The following is a 19,724-nucleotide window of genomic DNA, read 5'->3' on the forward strand; positions in this document are numbered from 1 at the left end:
TTCTGAGAGTTGGAGAGATGGCTCAGCAGTTCCAAGAGCACCTGCTATTCTTGCAGGGCTCTGGGTCTGGGTTCAATTCCCAGCAGCCAAATGGCAGCTCAAAACTGTCCATAACTCCAGTTCCAGGGAATCTAACATGCTCTTAGCCTCTGAGGACATGAGGTATGCACAGGGTGCACATACAAACATGCATACAAAACATTTATATTCATAAATAAAAACAAATAAAATTATAGAAAAAGTAATGCGTTTAAGAATAAAAACGGGCTACAAACAGGGGTTTCAAAGCTAAAAAACTCTAAGTGTCATGGAAGGCTCACATACAGCTCTTGGGCATCAAATCTTAGTAGACTGGCCCTGAAAGAATGTTTCTTTCTCCTCAGAATCAGAGAGATTAAATGAAATCGGGGAAATGATGGCCCTGAGGATAGAGATACTGTAACCCACACCAAGTGACTGAAAGCATTCAGACAGACTCTGCACCTCTACCCAGACAAGCGACATAACTGAGAGATGGAAAAACCAGTCCTCTTTAGTTTTGGTTTTCTTTCTTTCTTTTGGTTTTTTGTTGTTGTGTTTTGAGACAAGGTTTCTCTGTGTAGTTTTGAGGCCTGTCTTAGAACTCGCTCTGTAGCCCAGGCTGGCCTCAAACTCAGAGATCCACCTGCCTCTGCCTCCTGAGTGCTGGAATTAAAGGTGTGCATCACCACCACCCAGCAGTTATTTTTATCTAATTAATATTTATTTCTATTTTTACTCAATCCTCCTCCATTTTTTTAATCTTTGAAGTTATAATATAATTACATTTCTCCCTTCTCACTCCTTCCATATACACCTTCTCCAATCTCCTTCAAACTCATGGTCTCTTTTTTTACTAGTTGTTACTACATGAGTGTGTGTGTGTGTGTGTGTGTGTGTGTGTGTGTGTGTGCGTGTGCGTGTGTGTGTGTGTATTCCTAAATAAAACCTGCTCAGTCCATATAATTTACTTGTATGTATGTCTTCAGAGCTGACTATTTGACACTGGACAACTGTTGGAACCAAACTCTACTGCCCCAGCTTTCCTCAGTTACCTATAGTTCTTTGTTGGGGTTGAGGCCTCATGGGCTTTTCCTCATCCAAGTTTGGTATGTCCATTGGTGTCATCCCTGTTCAGCTTATGTTTGGATTGTCAGGTTAGTGAGACTCCCCCCCCCCCCCCCCCCCCCCCCCCGCCTTTTTCCTTCTTTCCTACCATAGGCCTCTTATAGAGATTGGTTTAAGTCACATTGACTAAATCATACAGAGCAGCTCAAATACAACTCTAACTCATTTTTTACTTCTCCTGTTCTTTTAATCATTTTTAAACTTGCCTTACTTGACAATTTTTTTAGATCAGCTTTGTCCTGCCCCCTTTTCTTTCTCTCCCTTTATTTCTGTTTTGGAGAAAGGCTCTCCCATAACACACAGAGTGGTTTGGAGCTGTGGGTCTCCCTGACTAAGCCTCCTGAGTGCTAGGAGGTTGCCTGACTGTATTTCTTTTCTCTTTCTCTTCCCATTCTACCTTTCATTGGAGCTGCCTTATTCTCCTCCTTTGCTCTGTATTGTTCCACCTTTCTACTTACTTTTCTATTTTTCTCTATTGTAATTCTGGTCTTACTTTGCTTATTTTCTTTCTATTCCTAATGTTAGTAACTAATATCTTAGTGTGTATTATGTTGTCCTTGTTCCTTTATTCCCCAAAACTTATTAGAGTTGAAGGTTTGATGCTTTTCCTTGGCTACTCTTTTATCTTCATAATAGTGTTACCAATCAGTTGTAATTACTTCTACATGTAGTATTTAGCACCTTGCAGGTGCTAAAGATCATGCCCAGTGACCCGAACATGTGTGCTAAAGGTTAAGCTACAAAGAGTAATGGATACTGAGTCCTATAGAGAGAAACCACACTTCATCCTATTACAGTAACTTAGTCCTAGATGAATATTGAAAACACTTGAACTGAAAGAATACAAGTGATTGAATAAACACATCTAATTTTGCATATGCCAAGTTCCAATACAGAAATATAAGAAACATAAAAAAATCAAGGGACTGGGATTCCACTAAAATTTCCCATTTCTACAGTAATAAATTCCAATGAAAATAAAGTAGATAAAAACCTAAGACAAAGAATTCCAAAAACAGATTTTAAGAATATTCAACAAAATCAAACAAACATGAACAAACTCCTGAATGAATTCAAAGACAACACAAGCAACCAACCAACCAAAATAAGGAAGCCAACACAAAATATAAAAGATGAAGTTAATAAAGAGATAGAAATACTGAAAAATCAAATTGAAATTTTGGGAATAAAAAGCTAAGTAAGTCAAATACACTGTGGAATTCACACCGAAGGAATGGATTGGGGCTTGAAGACAAGGTAAATGAAGGAGCACATTCAGACAACAATAGAAATAAAATATAAACAGTACAGATAAGACTACTGAAAGACTACATTAACAATCATGGGCACAGAAAAAGTACAGTCTAAAGGCAGAAAAAAAAAATGTACTCAATGAAAAACTCCCCCTAGAGAAAGAGGTAGTCATTCAGATACAAGAAGTATTTAAAACACCAAACAGACAAGACCAAAAAGGAATGTTGACATGACATATTGTAATTAAATCATTAACTATATAGATCAAAGAAAAAATACTGAAAGCTACATGAAAGAAGTGCCAGTCACACAAAGACAAACCTACCAGAGTAATAATAGATTTATCACAATAAATTTTAACAGCCTAGATAACGTGTAACAATATGTGAAGCTCTGAGACACAGTAACTGCCAACCAAGATTACTATAACCAGCAATGCTGTCCTTCGTAAATGAAAAGAAACTTTCTATGGTAAACATAAAGCAAAGGAGTTCATGGCCACAGCTAAGTCAGCACTGGAGAAGATTCTTGAAGGAATCCTGTATACTGAAGAGAGAAATAAACAGATTCATAAGGTGATAGTCTAAAACTAAGCTCTGCTAGTTGAGTAACTTTTTCAAATGAAGACTAGAAAAGGACCAAATCTGACAAACAACAAAAGCAAAATGATAACCCTCGTTATCATAATTCTGACACAATAACAACACAGTAACAACACTTCACTCTCACCAATAGACAGGTTATCAGAATAAAAAAATAATAATAGTTAACCAAACAACATTAAATGGACTTTAGGAGACTCCTACTGAACATCCTACCAAGCTTCACAAAGCATACTCTCCTTAGTAGCCCGAGACTATTTCCATAAACAGACCATACTTTAAGCAATGAGTCTGAAGTAGTAAATATATATATGTATATATATGTAGTAAATATATATATACACACACACACACACACACACAAACTAAAAACATCCAGGCCCATATGGTGTCTGATATGAAGTCACAACATGCCCACATAGTTGGGCATGCTCAGCGGACCTAGACACTCCCACCTAGTTATTTCCAGTTCAAAATAGCCATTTCCTGGACAAAACATCTCGTGTGACTAGGACTCCGTGGCTTTGCATGGTTGTGTAAAGCGTGCGCAGCCATGTAATCTATGCACATGCATGGAGTAGCCATATGCGTTCCTGTACGCATGCACGGCCCACCCTTTATAAAGCTGGCGCCATTTTTGCACCCGTCTCTCTCACCCCTTTCTCTTGACCACGTGTGTTTCCTATAGGCCTGTTCATGTCTGTCTCTTTTCTCCTATCTTAATAAAAACTCTTCTGTGGATTTATCGTGTTTCATGTTTCGTGACGTTTCCTTGCAGGGTAAGAGCACCAAATAACTAACAGTGTCACTGCTGAATTCTATGGGACCTTTTCTAAAACTTTAAATATTTAATTTTCTTAGTGTGTGTGTGCACACACAAATACTAGTTGTGGTGGTCTGAATAAGAATGGCCCCCATAAGTTCATATATTAGAATGCTTAATTACCAGGGAATGGAACTCTTTGAAAGGATTAGGAGGATTAGAAAGTGTGGCCTTGTTAAGAGGAAGTGAGTCACTGGGTGTGGGCTTCTGAGGTTTCAAAAGGCCATGCCAAGTCCAGGGTCTCTCTCTGCCTGTGGGTCAGGATACAAATGTCTCAGATATTACTCCAACTCCTCCCTGTCATGATAATGGACCAACCCTCTGAAACTGTAAGCAGGCTCCCAGTTAAATGCTTCCTTTATAAGAGTTGCCTTGGTCATTTGCACAGCAATAGGACAGTGACTGAGACACCAGTGTAACCTTGTGCATTCAAGGTCAGAAGACAACATTCAAAAGTCAGTTCTCTCTAGGGATAAAACCCCAAGTTTGTACAGCAAGTGCTTTTGCCCACAAGCCATCTCTCTGGCTCTGGCTCTCTATCAGAATTTTTTTTTAAGCATTATTTATCTTTTTGTTTGTTTGTTTTTGTTTTGTTTTGTTTTTCGAGACAGGGTTTCTCTGTATAGTTTTGGAGCCTGTCCTAGAACTCACTCTGTAACCCAGGCTGGTCTCCAACTCACAGAGATCCGCCTGCCTCTGCCTCCTGAGTGCTGGGATTAAAGGCGTGCATCACCACCGCCCAATTGTTTGTTTGTTTTTTTTTTTTTTTTAAGATTTATTTATTTATTTATTATGTATACAGAAGAGGGAGTCAGATCTCATTACAGATGGTTATGAGCCACCATGTGGGGTGCTGGGAATTGAACTCAGGACCTCTGGAAGAGCAGTCAGTGCTCTTAACCTCTGAGCCATCTCTACAGCCCCCATTATTTATCTTTATGTACATGGGTGTATTGCCTGAATGTATGTCTGTGCACGACATACATGCAGTACCTGCAGAGGTCAGAAGAGGGTGTGAACTGGAGTTCTGGATGTTGTTAGCTACCATGTGGATGCTGGGAATCAAACCCAGGCCCTCTATAATAATAGTCAGTGCTCTTTAAACATTAAGTCATCTCTCCAGCCCTTACCAGACCTTTAAAGAAGAACCAATAATGGTCCTCAAAGTATTCCATATAATAGAAAAGGAAAACTTAGAACTTGCCAGGCATGATGGCACATACCTTTAATCCCAAAGCTCAGGGCAGAGGCAGGCAGACCTCTGTGAGCTCAGGGCCAGGCTGGTCTACACAGTGAGTTCCAGGACAGCCAGAACTACATAGTGAGACTCTGTCTCAAAAAAAAAAAAAGGAGGGGGACGACAAAATAGAATTTAGATTGAAGGGAAAACTAGATGGAAATGACTAACAAAAAGATTGGCAGATAATTCTCAGAAGTAAATTGAGATTGGAGATAATGATTCTGTGATATTAGTCTAAGGCAGCTGATGGTATGGCTTACTTATTCCATGCCCAAAAGTCTCAAAATCAGTGATGCCAATGGTGTAACTAAGTCCACAAGTAAGGGCTGAGAAACTGCCTAAAGGTCAATAACCTGGTTTCTGGTTTCTCACGTTCAAAGGCAAGAAAATGGTGTCCCAGTGTGCCCTTTTGTTCAATCCAGGTCTCAATCAATTAGATAGACTCACAATGGAAAGGCACATCTTCCTTATTAGGTCTACTTATTCAAATCTCTTCCTCAGATACCCTTACAGGTATATATAGAAATACTGTTTTACCAATTATCTAGTGTATTGGTTAATTTTTTGCCAACTTAACACAAGCTACAGTGGTCTGAAAGGAAGAAACCTCAACTGAGAAAATGCCCCCATAAGGTCCGAGTGTAGGCAAGCTGTGGGGCACTTTCTTGATTAATGATTTATGTGGGAAGGGAACACCCAGACAATTGTGGATGATGCTATCCACTGTGCAGATGGTCCTGGGACTGCCTTGGAGGAGGAGGGAATGAGGGGTGAATTAGGGGAGAAGGCCGGGGGGTGGGAGGAGGGAGGACAGGGTAATCTGTGGCTGATATGCAAAATTAAATTAATTTTAAAATAAAAATAAAAAAAATAGAACAAGTCAGGAGGAGCCAGCCAGTAAGCACATTTCCTCTGTGGTTTCTGCTTCAGTTCCTGCCTTGAGTTCCTGCCCTGACTTCCCTGAGTTATGGAGTGTGACCTGAGAGTTCTAAGATGGCCATGGTGTTAACAGGGTAATACTGGGGATCCCTTAATCCATTAAATTGCTAGAAAGACATAGCAAGATAATATTCATGATAAATATAAGGAGGATATGTAACACCTCCATTTTCAACATACATACCTGCTGACCGTGCAGGAGCTGTTGGCAGAGTGTCAGGAGATACCCTCAACATTCTGAGATGGGGGGAATAATATTTTGATTCACTGGTTGGTTCTTGAGGAACAAATGAAGGCAATGGAGATGGAAAAGGCTGGCTAACGCCCAGATTAGAATGGTCTACCTATGAAATTAGAAAAGAAATGAAGAAAAAAGATTTATTCGACATTTAACTTGACTAAAGAACAAACCTCGTTATTATAAAAATAAACACTAAAGAGGTTTTAATAATTTTTATTTTATTTAAACTTTAACTTCGTTTCATTTTACATGTGTGAGTATTTTGCCTGCACGTATGTATGTGCATCTGGTACTGAGTTCAAAGGAAGTTGTTGGATCCCCTGGGATGAGAGTTACAGATGATTATGAGTCACCATGTACATACTGGAAATAGAACCTGGGTCTTCTTCAAGAACAAGTTGGGGCTGGAGAGATGTTGCAGCAGTTAAGAGTACCAGCTCTCTTCCAGAGGATCTGAGTTCAATTCCCAGCACCCATATGGCAGCTCACAACTGTCTGACTCTAGTCTTTGAGGATGTAATACCCTCTTCTGGTTTCCAAGGGCACTGCATAAATGTCGTGCACAGATATACACGCAGGCAAAACATTCACACACAAAATAAAGTACATTTTTTTTAGATTTATTTATTTTATTATGTATACAGAAAGGGCATCAGATCTCATTACAGATGGTTATGAGCCACCATGTGGTTGCTGGGAATTGAACTCAGGACCTCTGGAAGAGCAGTCAGTGCTCTTAACCTTTGAGCCATCTCTCCAGCCCTAAAGTACATCTTTAAAAGAACAACAAGTACTCTTCACCAATGACCTACCTCCCCAGCCCAACACAGGGGAGTTGTACCAGTTACTTACAGTCATATTCTCCCCAAGTGTGGTGGCATATGCCTGAAATCTTAGAAGACTGAGGCAAAAGGATCACAAGTTTGAGGCCAGTGGAAGCTAACAGTGAGATCTGGGCCAGTCTAGTGACAGGGTGAGACTCATATTCTCAGGCGTTTGAGTTCATATACAGATCATATTTTGTCTGGTAAAGACACCACTGATGGTTCTGTGGTTTAGAATGCTGCCTTAAGCCGGGCAGTGATGGAGCATGCCTTTAATCCCAGCACTCGGGAGGCAGAGCCAGGCGGATCTCTGTGAGTTCGAGGCCAGCCTGGGCTACCAAGTGAGTCCCAGGAAAGGCGCAAAGCTACACAGAGAAACCCTGTCTTGAAAAACCAAAAAAAAAAAAAAAAAAAAAAAAAAATAGAATGCTGCCTTATATAGTACTGCATATCTGTAACTAGTGGCATAAAAGCATAAACATGCATAAATCTCCACTGAATTCATAGGATACTTAGGTAAAAACATACAGCACTATCAGGTTTATAAAAGATTAGTCTAGTCATGCCCTCTCAGAAAGGAATAAAAAAAATAAACATTAGCATAATTTCATGTATGTATGTATTTATGTCTGCTTATTTACTTATTTAGACTCGGGACATATGGAGGCAGACTCTCATGTAGCCCAGGTTGACCTAACACTCCTCCTACATAGCTGGCTTTTAACTCCTGATCCTCCTGTCTCCACCTCTCATGTGCAGGGATTACAGACATACACTACTTATCATATTTCTTGTTTGTTGGGGTTCCAGTTCTCAAGAAGTTGGCAACCAGGTTTATGAATTAATATTCTACCTCTATTTCCCTAAACACTTTTCTAAGCCTAGTAGCTCTCTTTTGGGGAAGTCCTGTGCCTTGCAAAGAGAAATCTAATGGTGTCAGGAAACATTTTTCACTGTCCTAACTGGTGAGAACAGGAGAGTAGGATAGGGAGCTGCTAGAGATGACAGAAAACAGACTAAAATACAGAGTGGTTCTCTAGATCAAATAAATATGTAATCCAAAATATAAGTGCTGAGAAACTCAAAAATTTTTTTTCTTTTTTTTTTTCCGGAGCTGAGGACTAAACTCAGGGCCTTGTGCTTGCTAGGCAAGTGTTCTACCACTGAGCTAAATCCCCAACCCTGAGAAGCCCAAAATTTTTCAGACAAGAATCCCACTCTTAAAGATTTTTTTAGTATAGCTTGCGGGAGGAAGGAAGAGTAAGGGGGAGATGTAGGTGGATCAAGAGAGTGTATTAGTCTTCTTCCACTGCTTCCAAATAAAAGAAGAAAAGTCTTACAATCCTAACTCCAATAAAAGTGTGCTATTATCAAGCCTTCAAATCTAAAGAACTATTAGAGCAGGTAATATCAAAGAAAATATATATAACTTTGTGACCTGTTGGCTATAGCCAAATGAAGAGAATAATGTAGAATGAAAAGGATGAGAAGTATTTAACAGAACAACAGATCTGAGGGAACTATTTGAAAATGAGAGGAACCAAGAGGAAAATGTTAAGATTTATTTCCCATTTTTTAAGTTTGTGTGTGCAGTGCTGAGGAATAAGCCCAGGGTCTTGGACATGCTAGGAAAATGCTCTATCACTAAGCTAGGTCTTCAGCCCCTTAACTATCATCTTTTTAAGATTTATTTTATTTACTTGTTTATGTTTATGTATGTATGTTTGTTCCATGGAGACAGGTGCCCTCAGAGGTCAGAGGAGGGTGCTGGGTCCCCTGGAGTTTTGGTTATAGGTAGTTGTAAGTTACCTGATATGGGTGCTGGGAACTGAACTTAGGTCCTCTGGAAATACCTATTTGAATCACCAATGAAAAGAGAATAAAGACGAGGAAGAAACTTGAGAAATGCTAACATTCTTTACAGAAGCAGAGTCTGTAGGATCAGTCTGATTTGGGGGAAAGCAAGAGCTCTCTTAATATAAACAAACTGCATTTGAGGTGAACATAATGTTTCTTTTTTTAAAAAAATTCATGTAAGATATCATAAAGGGCCTAACTCAGAAAACATTATCATCTAAAAGTACAATTGATAGCAATCCAAAAAAACTAGATCTTTTTGTTGTTGTTGTTTGTTTGTTTGTTTGTTTCAAGACAGAGTTTCTCTGTGTAGCCCTGGCTGTCCTGGAACTCACTTTGTAGACCAGGCTTGCCTCGAACTCAAGAGATCTGCCTGCCTCTAACTCCCAAGTGCTGAGATTAAAGGTGTGTGCCACCACTGCCCAGTTAGAAAACTAGACCTCTTGAGGAGAGGGTTAGTGGTTAGGTAGAAGGCAGTTCATCATACAATAGTTAATAACATAATGAGGTTACTTTCCTATTGGTATCCTTATATACTGAATCATGATCCTAGAAGTGTGGATGAAAATAACCCACATTAATCCAGTTTGAGAGGACAGACTAAGTGAACTACTGTGTACCTGTGAAGCTCTTGGCACTGCACTTGAGCAGACTGCCAGCCATTATTTCTATCCCCACTCTCATCATATCGAAAATTCAAACAATGTCTATTTTAGAATATTAAAGAAAACAAAATTGACCCCATAAAATTTTCTTACATAGTCAACAACCTATACATAAAAGGAAAACCCTTCATGCTTTCTTTGTTCATCTTCTCACATCAACTTCTAAACCTGAACAAGATACAAGGACACATCACAAGTGAGACCCAGTTTGGTACAGACAGCACCACACAAACAAGGGTGGGACTCAAGGAAATTGAAAGCCAAGATGGTCCAAAGATCCAAGCAAATGAAGCCTTACAAAGCATTTTAATAAGTCCCTAGAGTCACCATTTTCTAGTACAGACACATGATAACAGTGGCATAAACAGATTTGGGGTTGCAGGGGTACAAGCTTAGGCAGTTCCTAAGAGAAGGAGGCAGTTAAATCCCTTCAGAAAGACTGACTGGCTGGCAATCCCAACACTCGGGAGGCAGAGCCAGGCGGATCTATGTGAGTTCAAGGTCATCATGGTCTACAGAACGAGATCCAGGAAAAGCTACACAGAGAAACCCTGTCTCAGGGGAAAAAAAAAAAAAGAAAGAAAGAAAGAAAAAAAGAAAGACTGACTGGTTTGGATTCTAAGCACTGCAGTATTCTTCCCAGGAAAACAATGATGCTTCACATTTTCTTAAATGCCTAAACTCAAAATTTTCAAGAACTTCTAAACAGAAATACTTGAGTATCTCAAGGTTGGTACACTAAAGAAAAGAGGGAAAGCACAATTGAATGTCCTCATGAATATGTCTAGTTTTCACATGTTCCAAAGATTCTTGCTGGCCCAACATAAAAAAGATACCTCAAGATAAAAAGCCTGGAGGGCCCAGTGTGGTGGTGGACATCTTCAATCCCAGCACTTGAGAGGCAGAGGAAGGAGAGCTCTCTAAGTTCAAGGCCAGTCTGGTCTACAGAACACACTCCAGAACAGCCAGGACTACATATAGACACCTTGTCTCAAATTTTAAAAAAAAGAAAACAAAAAAAAACAAAAAACAAAAAAAAAAACAGATAAAAAGCCTAGACCTCCAAAAGACGTCCTTTTCTAAGGACACCATAAAACTCAGGAAGTGAAGCCAGGCACTAATGGTGCGTGCCTTTAATCCCAGCACTCGGGAGGCAGAGGCAGGCAGATCTCTGTGAATTTGAGGCCAGCCTGGTCTATAGAGCAAGTTCCAGGACAGCCAAGACTATACAAAGAAACCCTGTTTGGAAATACCAAAACTCATTGTCATGGTCTATGAAACAATCTTTCTGTCAGCACTTAGTAGATCATAGTCCTGGGTATGAATTGAAGACCACACTGTGAGTCAGAATTGGTATCAAAAGATAAATGAGCCTTTGACTTTCACTTTTCTTTTCAACTAAAATATTCCTTTACCTATCCATAAAAAGTGTCAAGTAGAGTAACTTACAGGCTTTTCAAAATGGCTCTTCTCAGATGACAGTTGTGAAGTAGGTAGCCAAAACAAGGAGCTGTCACAAAGATCATCAAACATTGTCTCTAAATCTGCAGAGTTCCAAGTACTTACCAATTAAGCCTTGTAGATCCCATGTCTGGGAAATTGTAAAAAGTAAAAAACAAACACCATTTCCTGAATTAATACTGAAAAAGATCATATTTCTACAACTACCATTTCACTGTATCTCACCTTCTTTTGCAATTCAGCAACTTTTTCACTGTGTACATCAGCAGTTTTATATAGGCTGGAGTACTCAACATCACCATACAGAGTAACGATGCCAGACTCAGCCTTCTCCTGCAGGACTTCTATCAAAAAAAAAAAAAAAAGTCATGTTGCATAACTGTATACACAATGAAACTAGACTCAGCTTGGCCTTCTTCAGCTACCAGCATAACTCTTAGCTCACTGTACTCAGTGATGCATCACCAGTCAGTGTTAAAGCAAAGTGAGACTTGCATCACATGCTGCCAAGTTTGCTGACAAGCTGTTCCATACAGGAGAAGACAGAACCTTCAACAGGGTGACTATAGTTTATATCCTTACCCAAATTATAGTCTGAGGAATCTGCAACTTCTTCAGAGGTCTACTACTTTAAATCTTGTAATACCCAAGAATCTGAAGCTGATACTTTCATTGTAAAAATAATGTTTGAAGATCCTACCTTCTCTGCAAGGTCAAGATTGCTTATATCATACTGAAATGAAGGTGACTGTGTTTCCCCAAGACTAACAGCCCAGTTGTAAGCTTTTTCACTTAAAGGAGATGACTTAAGCCCTGGAATAACAGAAAGAGGCTTACTGAGCATGTTCTGAGGAGCATTAGGGGGTGACTTTAAATCTGGATCCCAGGATAGGGAGCTACCACCATCATCTTCTTTATGCAACAATGGTTTTGAGGCTGCTGGTTCAAACACCCCAGGAGTAGACTGGTATTTTGGATGCTTAAGCTTATCCATGAAAGAGTTTTCATCATTATAATTTAATGGGGGAAGATCTGGTTTTGGGGGTTCTCTCTCTTGGCTGTCATCTGCTAATGGCTTATTGATGTCAGTTTGGATTTCACTTACAGGACTCTCTTGCTTGGAAGGCTCAATTGAGGCAATAACTGCCTCAAAGGCTACATTTTCAGTAGCATCAACATTTTTCTCACCAAAAGTAGAAGCTGCCTTTTGGTTTCTTTCCTCTTGAAAATACAGTTGTTCTGCTGTCTCATCCAAGTTGGATTTAACTGTCTGAAGGGGACCATCAGAAGCCTCCAGCTTAGAGATTTCAAGTCCTCTGGAGAGTATATGTGCTTCTGAAACTTGTTCATGACTATCAGGGACGGCAACCATCCCAATAAACTTTATCTCAGGAGATTTGGCATGCACCTGAGATGATACCAAAATATTTCTACTCTGCTTTTGCTTAAAAAATTGAGATAATTCTTTCTGCAGATCTTCATTTCCTCCAAAGCTCTCCAAAGGATCCATCTTTGGACTCATATCATCCTCGCTTGGAGTCCTTAAACAAACACTCTCACGATGGTTAACAGAGGTAAGAGGATCCCCTTTTCCTCTTTCCAACATGCACCGCAGGAAAGAATAGGACGTTTTATCAGGAGAAGGAGGAATAACTTCACATGGGAAGGAAGCCTGGTCCTTACTAGCCAGACACGCTTCTGTCTGTTGGAAGGCTTCCTGTTTCCAATACTGAATATGTGAACAAACAGAATCAAAATCGTTGTGGATTTTAGCACCTATGCTTTCATCACTAACATCAGATAAAGTTGAAGTGGAAACTTGGTCTTTATCAGCCAAGTTGCCTTCTGGCTGCTGAGTATCTTTTTCTGTCTGCCATGACATATATGAAAGCAGGGCATCATAATGATCAGAGTCCTTCGGGTCTTTCAGTTCATCAGGAACATTAGATGGTGCATTCTCTCCATTATTGTCTTGTTCAGACAGGAAAAGAGAGTGCTGAGACCCAAAAGTTGTGCTACCTGTAAGTGGATGTTGAGATATACTAAGGCAACTGTTAACTAAGTCTGAAGATGTTTCTGAGGTGGCCTGGAATAAAGCTTCACTAACTTCTGATGGCCGAGCAAGCCATTCAGTATCTTCCGACTTATCAGGAATCCCTCTGAAAATATAAAATTATAAAGAAATAATTAGCACCTTAATACTTTTTATTTATTTATTTGTTTATTTATTTATTTATTGTGGGGTTTTTTGGTTTTTTTGTTTGTTTGTTTTTGTTTTTTTCGAGACAGGGTTTTGTAGCTGTGGAGCCTGTCCTGGACTTGCTCTGCAGAACAGGCTGGCCTCGAACTCACAGAGATCCACCTGCCTCTGCCTCCCGAGTGCTGGGATTACAGGCATGCGCCACCACCGCCCGGCTAATTTTTAATACTAACAAAAAAATACAAATCCAGTTCAGGTTTACTTGAAAGTGCTTTCTTGCCAAGCAGTGGTAGTGCATGCCTTTAATCCCAGCACTCAGGAAACAGAATTCAAGGCCATCTTGGCCAATTTCAGGACAGCCAAGGCTACATAGAGAAACCCTGTCTCAAAAAACAATACAAAACAAACCAACAAACAAACAAAAAAGTTCTAATCTTCAATGCCTACCAGGCAGTTAAAGATTAAACAAAGAAAATTTTGCAACTATTGAAACTGATATTGCCTCGACATTCTCTAAAACAATCTATTTGAATATTACAAAAAAAAGTTTTAAAGTTTGAAATAACATTTTAATAAGGTTTACTATTTTAAACACATGCTACCTACTATGAATTATGTTCATCTAACTTGCATTTCTCCGCTTACTGGTCAGTTATTATTATGCTTATGGTCTACTCCCAAAATACCACATAGCTTAATCACTTTGATAATCTAATGTTAACAGAGAACTTTGCAATGTGATCCTAAAGCAATACACAGTATAATGGCAGAGGGTATACAAGTTTACTTTCTAAATACCTAGAGTTTTGAGTTTAAGGTAGAGTTTTCTTTCCGTTCTAACTGAAAACAAAGCCTTGGACAATTCTAAGTAGGTTTTGGAGAATTACAGAACATCCTTCCATTTGGAATGTTCTAAAAGACATCATTTGAAATTTATTATAAAAATCTTACTTGATATTTGCACATAGTATAAAGAAAGCTAACGCTGGGCGGTGGTGGCGCACGCCTTTAATGCCAGAACTGGGAGGCAGAGCCAGGTGGATCTCTGTGAGTTCGAAGCCAGCCTGGTCTACAGAGTGAGTTCCAGGAAAGGCGCAAAGCTACACAGGGAAACCCTGTCTCAAAAAAACCAAAAAAGGAAAAAAAGAAAGAAAGAGAGAGAGAGAGAGAGAGAGAGAGAGAGAGAGAGAGAGAGAAAGAAAGCTAACAAGACTGATTCAATAACAGCTGAGCAAAATGAAAGTACAGACCAATCAATATCCTAGAAATGACTGCTTTCTTTGAAGAATTAAGGTAGGATTGGCGGGGGAGGACAGTGGCAGCAAATAGAGAGATTTAGAATAAGGAAACTCAGAGTACGGAGTATGCCTAAAGTACTACACAAACCATACATCATTTCTAAATGACCTGCAGTCACCTGGTACATCTCTGCATGCAAAACACTGCACCAATTTAATACCAAAATGGAATAGGAATACCTAACCCCTACTCCCATCCCACTTTAAATTGAAGCCATTAATACTAATAACAACTTACAATAAGAATAGAAAGTTTAGAAGGCAAAAAAATGAATCACCCTACCTCAAAGGTGCAAATTCTTGTTCACTTTGTTGAAACAAGGAATCAGACTCAAATTCCTGGTCTTGTGTTAAACATGTCAGCAAAGGCAAATCAGGACCAGCAAAGTTATCCTGTATGACTGCAAAATTTCAAATGTAAAAAAGCTGAGAATTCAAGAAGTTCAGTGTTTGGTGTACTCATACAATTACAATACTTTAAAGCATCTAAACATGCTACTACCTGGAAGATTCTACAATCATTACAATAATAATTACAACAGCAGCAACCATCTATGGCACCTGAAAAAGCCCAAGCATTTAGCATACAGTATTTCATTAATTCATGACAACTTTAATAATAAGTACCATTTACTAAAGCTACCTTATAGGTGAGAGAACATGATTACAAAATTTAATATTATTAAATAATTTTATATGTAAGGGTAAATGCCAGAATTCTGACTTCTTTGCAAATTACTATACAATTTAGGTGTTTGTTAACAATTAAAGCATGTCTCTTTTTATTACATTTTTATTGTGTGAGTGGTTAGGTGGGTGGGTAGATGTGACCATGCAATAATGCTCAAATGGCAATCAGGAGACAAATTGCAGTAATCATTTCTCTCTTTCCATTATGTAGGTCCCAGGGATCAAACTTAGATCAGGTCTGGCAGCAGATGTCTTTGTCTACTAATTCATCTTGCTGGCCCCTCAATCTTAAGTAATATAAAAACGTATACTGCTGTGGGATGTTCAAGTATGTCAAATGTGTTGCTCTGATTGATTAAAATAAAACATTGATTGGCCAGTAGCCAGGCAAGGAGTATAGGTAGGACAAGCAGGAAGTATATGTGGGACAAGCAGAGAAGAGAATAGTGGAAAGTGGGAGGCAGAAGAAGAGGGACCTACCAGCCACCGCCATGACAAGCGAGATGTAAGGTACAGGTAAGCCACAAGCCAAGTATAGATTAATAGAAATGGACTAAATATAAGAGTAAGAGCTTGACAATGGCAGGCCTGAGCTAATGGCCAAGCAGTTTAAATAATATAAGTGTCTATGTGTTCATTTTATAAGTGGGCTACTGGACTGCTGGGGCTTAATGGGACCTGGAGAAAAGCTCTCCAGCTACAGGATACCATTCCATCAAAGTCAAGGGCTCTTAGGTGATGAGGATCAAAATTATATTCAAAATAATATTATAACAAGACCTGCCTTCTAAAATATATTTTTGTTTTACAAAATAGCTGTCTAGAAAACTATGTACAATGTTAATATACAAGTAACAGTGTGGCCTGTTTTAAATAAACATTCCTTAAATCTTCTGTTTAAGCTCTACTATGAGAAGATATCACAAAAACAAATACTCTTTGGAGTTCTAGTTCTGAAATATATAAAATAGGTATGCTACCTAAAAAGCATGAAAACTTGCTTTAAAGAAAAAACACCATGGTTTCCTTCCATCTTAAGTAATTCTTTGTTGGTTGGTGGTGGTGGTCTCACTTCTGCCTAAATGTGAGGCTTGCACCACCACTTCTCAGATCTGATGGCATTTGATGACTACAGTACTGACAGACTTGCCCCTTTAACAGCTCTCCCCACCCCCAGCCCCAAGGCTAGCACCTTTGTAGCTCATTAGTTCATTAGTTAAGTTTCCTGTTAAAAGTACAGACAGATGTGCCTCATTCACAGATTTCTTGGTACAGGATAAACAGGTATTGGATGCAACTTCGGAGGTTCAGAGTTTAGTATTAATAAGTGCAGTTTTGATAAACTGATAGAGCACTGACTACAAACAATCCAGGCTTCAACATCACAACTTCACAGCTTCACACAATGGCCTCTCTGGGCCTCCATTCAAGAACATCCCTGACACATACCTGGCCTCAGGAGCTTTCCTTAGGTATAGGTGCCAATTCCATAACCCCTTTCTTCTATCCTTGACTCTAAAGCCAGAAGCACATAGCTGAAGATACCAAGTTCTGCTGCTTGCTGGGGCTAGAACAGGATCCTCCTGTTCTATTATAACATCTTCACCAGCTTTCTGTTTTCAATGATTTCCTTTACTGCCTAAGCCTGCCTGTCCTGAAACTGGATCTGTAGACCACAATGGCCTTAAACTCAGAGACCTTTCAATTTCATCTTTACCAGCTTTCTGTTTTCAATGGTATTCTTCATTGCCTAAGCTTGGCTATTCTGGAATTTGCTGTGCAGACCAGGCTGGCCTCAAATTCAGAGATCTACCAGCCTCTGCCTCTGGAGTGTTGGGATTAAGGCTTGAACCACCACACCCAGCTCTAAGCTTTTCTTTAATCCCTTTTCACAAATTGGAAGTTTAGCTGGGTGGGATCTTCCCTGAGCTCAGGACTCCCTTTATTCCATTTCTTTATCTCTTTGAACACAGGATTTAGCTCCATTCTACTTCCTGGTGCTCCTTTCCCCTCAAATTTTACATTTTTTATTTTATCCTACTCAGCTTACTCTTTTTCATTATAAATCTTCATTAGAGTTACCACTGAATAAACTACATGACAGAGTCTATACTAGGCTGTTATGAGATTTCCTCTGTCAATGAAATTAACCAAATCTCTTCACTTTAGCCTCAGACAGACTCAGACAAGGGCAAAAAGCAGCCACATTCTTCACCAAAATATCCCAAGACTGGTCTCTGGGCCACATACTAACACTCTTCTCTGAAACCTCTTGAGCCGGGTACCCACAGTTAAATCACACCCAGCACCACTGTCTTCCATATTCCTACTAGGATGGCCCAGTAAGCAGTACTTAAAACATCCAACTGCTTTTCTAATCCACAGTTCCAAGGCCCATATTCAAACAAAAGCAAAGTCAGGCTTATCACAATAATACCTTAGTCCTTAGTAACAACTCCTGTTTTAGGGTTTTATTGCTATGAAAAGACACATGCAATTCTTTCACATACATGTGAAGAGACTATGGCAACTCTTAGAAAGGAAAAAATTTAATTGGGTGGTTTACAGTTCAGAGATTCAGTCCATTATCATCATGGTGGGACACTGCAGCATGCAGGTAAACATGGTGCTGGAGAAGTAGCTGAGAGTCCTACATCTTGTAGTCAACAGGAAGTAAAAGACACTAGGCGTGGCTTGGGCATATATGAGACCTCAAATAACACCCCCCACAGTGACACACTTCTTCCAACAAGACCATACCTACCCCAACAAAGCTACACCTAATAGTGCCACTCCCTATGGGTTTTTGGGGGTCAATTATATTCAAACTACTACAGAAGTCAACACCTTTCTCCAAAGGGAAACCTACAATTGACTTTAACGGTTCCATCAAGTAACAACACACTAGCATCCTGGCTTGCACATTAACTTGTTTTGAAAAGAATAAGCTCAACTGGGTCCTAGTCTGCTTCTCTACAAAATTCTATAAAACCATCTTCATGGTTAAATCCCTTGATTTGAAAGGTACTTGAAGTTTATCTTTGGTAGAGAGCTAAGAAAGCCATTCTACACTTAAAAACAAAAACAAAAACAAACAAAAAACAGTAAAACCTATCTCAAAGAAATGACTCAATTTCTTCATCTTAATTGTTTTGTTCTCAAAGCTGAGGATAACAAAGGCTTAGAATGACTCTAAGAATCAAATAAGGTAAATATAAACAAACCTAGACATATCTGGGAAAATAAGAATCTTAGTTGAGAAACTGCCTCCATCAGATGGCTTTCATGATCAATGATTGACATGGAAGGGCTGAGCCCACTGTGGGTGGTGCCAACTGTAGGCAAGTGGTCCTGGTTGTATTTTTTTAAAATGGGGGTTGGGGATTTAGCTCAGTGGTAGAGTGCTTGCCTAGCAAACGCAAGACCCTGGGTTCAATCCTCATCTCAAGAGACAGAGAGAGAGAGAGAGAGAGAGAGAGAGAGAGAGAGAGAGAGAAGAAAGGAAGGAAGGAAGGAAGGAAGGAAGGAAGGAAGGAAGGAAGGAAGAAAGAAAGAAAGAAAGAAAGAAAGAAAGAAAGAAAGAAAGAAAGAAAGAAAGAAAGAAAGAAAAGGCATGCTGGAAAAAAGAAAAGAAAAGAAGAAAGGAAAGCAGGCTGAGCAAGCCACGGGGAACAAGCCAGTAAACAATGTTCCTCCCTGGTTTCTGCTCCAGGTTCTGGGGCCTTGCCTTGGCTTCTCTCAATGGGCTATGATCTGGGATATGTAAGCTAAATCCTCCCTAAGTTGTTTTTCATCGTGATCATGACCAAAGCAACAGAGAGCAAACTAAGACATAGAGACACTTATGTGTCAGGAAACATTGAGTCTCCACTGATGAGGGAACGCCAATCAAAGACAATATGTGATTTTCCCAAGAGCAACTGTGCTATGGAAGGCTACAGACACAAACCTGCTGTAGAATAATAATGCTTTTATACACTGGTTTAATAAAACACTGATTGGCAGGAAGTATAGGTGAGATAAGGAGACAAGGAGAATTCTAGGAATTTAAGTATAAGAGCTAGTCAGTAGTTAGCCTGAGCTAATGGCGAAGCAGTTTTAATTAATATAAGCCTCTGTTTTTACTTGGATCTAAGCGGCTGCGGACCAGGAGAGACACAGAAAAACTTCTGCTACACATACCCATTAGAATGGGAATGACCTCCTTTTAGCCTTCTAGAATAATGGAGCATACTAAAATGCATATTTAATACAGCTAAGCCAACAAGCCAGTGTGAAAAACTAGAACCAGCTTTTTTTTTTTTTTTTTTTTTTTTTTTTTTTTTTTTTAGTATAGCTCTACAGAGATCCTCAACTAAAACGGATTTAGTTGGGAGCAAGGCTAGAAGTACCCACACACACACCCCCACCTCCCCACCCTGCACACCCTCACACAGAGTTTTTAGAAATATAAGCTATTACCTCTGGTTAGACAAAAAGGCAGT

The 19,724-nt window shown here is 39.5% G+C and overlaps 1 protein-coding gene across 3 annotated transcripts in view; it reads right to left on the bottom strand.

Annotated features, from left to right (window-relative positions):
* The window catches only part of Alms1 (ALMS1 centrosome and basal body associated protein), a 111,378-nt gene that overhangs the window by 79,609 nt on the left and 12,045 nt on the right, over positions 1–19,724 (bottom strand). For all 3 annotated transcript variants that reach the window (XR_004944468.1, XM_036180616.1, XM_036180615.1), the window contains exons 4-7: positions 14,834–14,951; positions 12,241–13,211; positions 11,278–11,396; positions 6,189–6,348 (exon numbers count right to left, since the gene is read on the bottom strand). Coding sequence is in view for 2 of the 3 variants with exons in the window: in XM_036180616.1 (XP_036036509.1) it covers positions 6,189–6,348; positions 11,278–11,396; positions 12,241–13,211; positions 14,834–14,951 (1,368 nt within the window). In the remaining variant the exon portion in view is untranslated. The remainder of the gene's footprint in view (positions 1–6,188; positions 6,349–11,277; positions 11,397–12,240; positions 13,212–14,833; positions 14,952–19,724) is intronic.

The sequence above is a fragment of the Onychomys torridus genome, chromosome 3 (genome assembly GCF_903995425.1).
Source record: "Onychomys torridus chromosome 3, mOncTor1.1, whole genome shotgun sequence".
NCBI classification, from domain to species: Eukaryota; Metazoa; Chordata; class Mammalia; order Rodentia; family Cricetidae; genus Onychomys; species Onychomys torridus.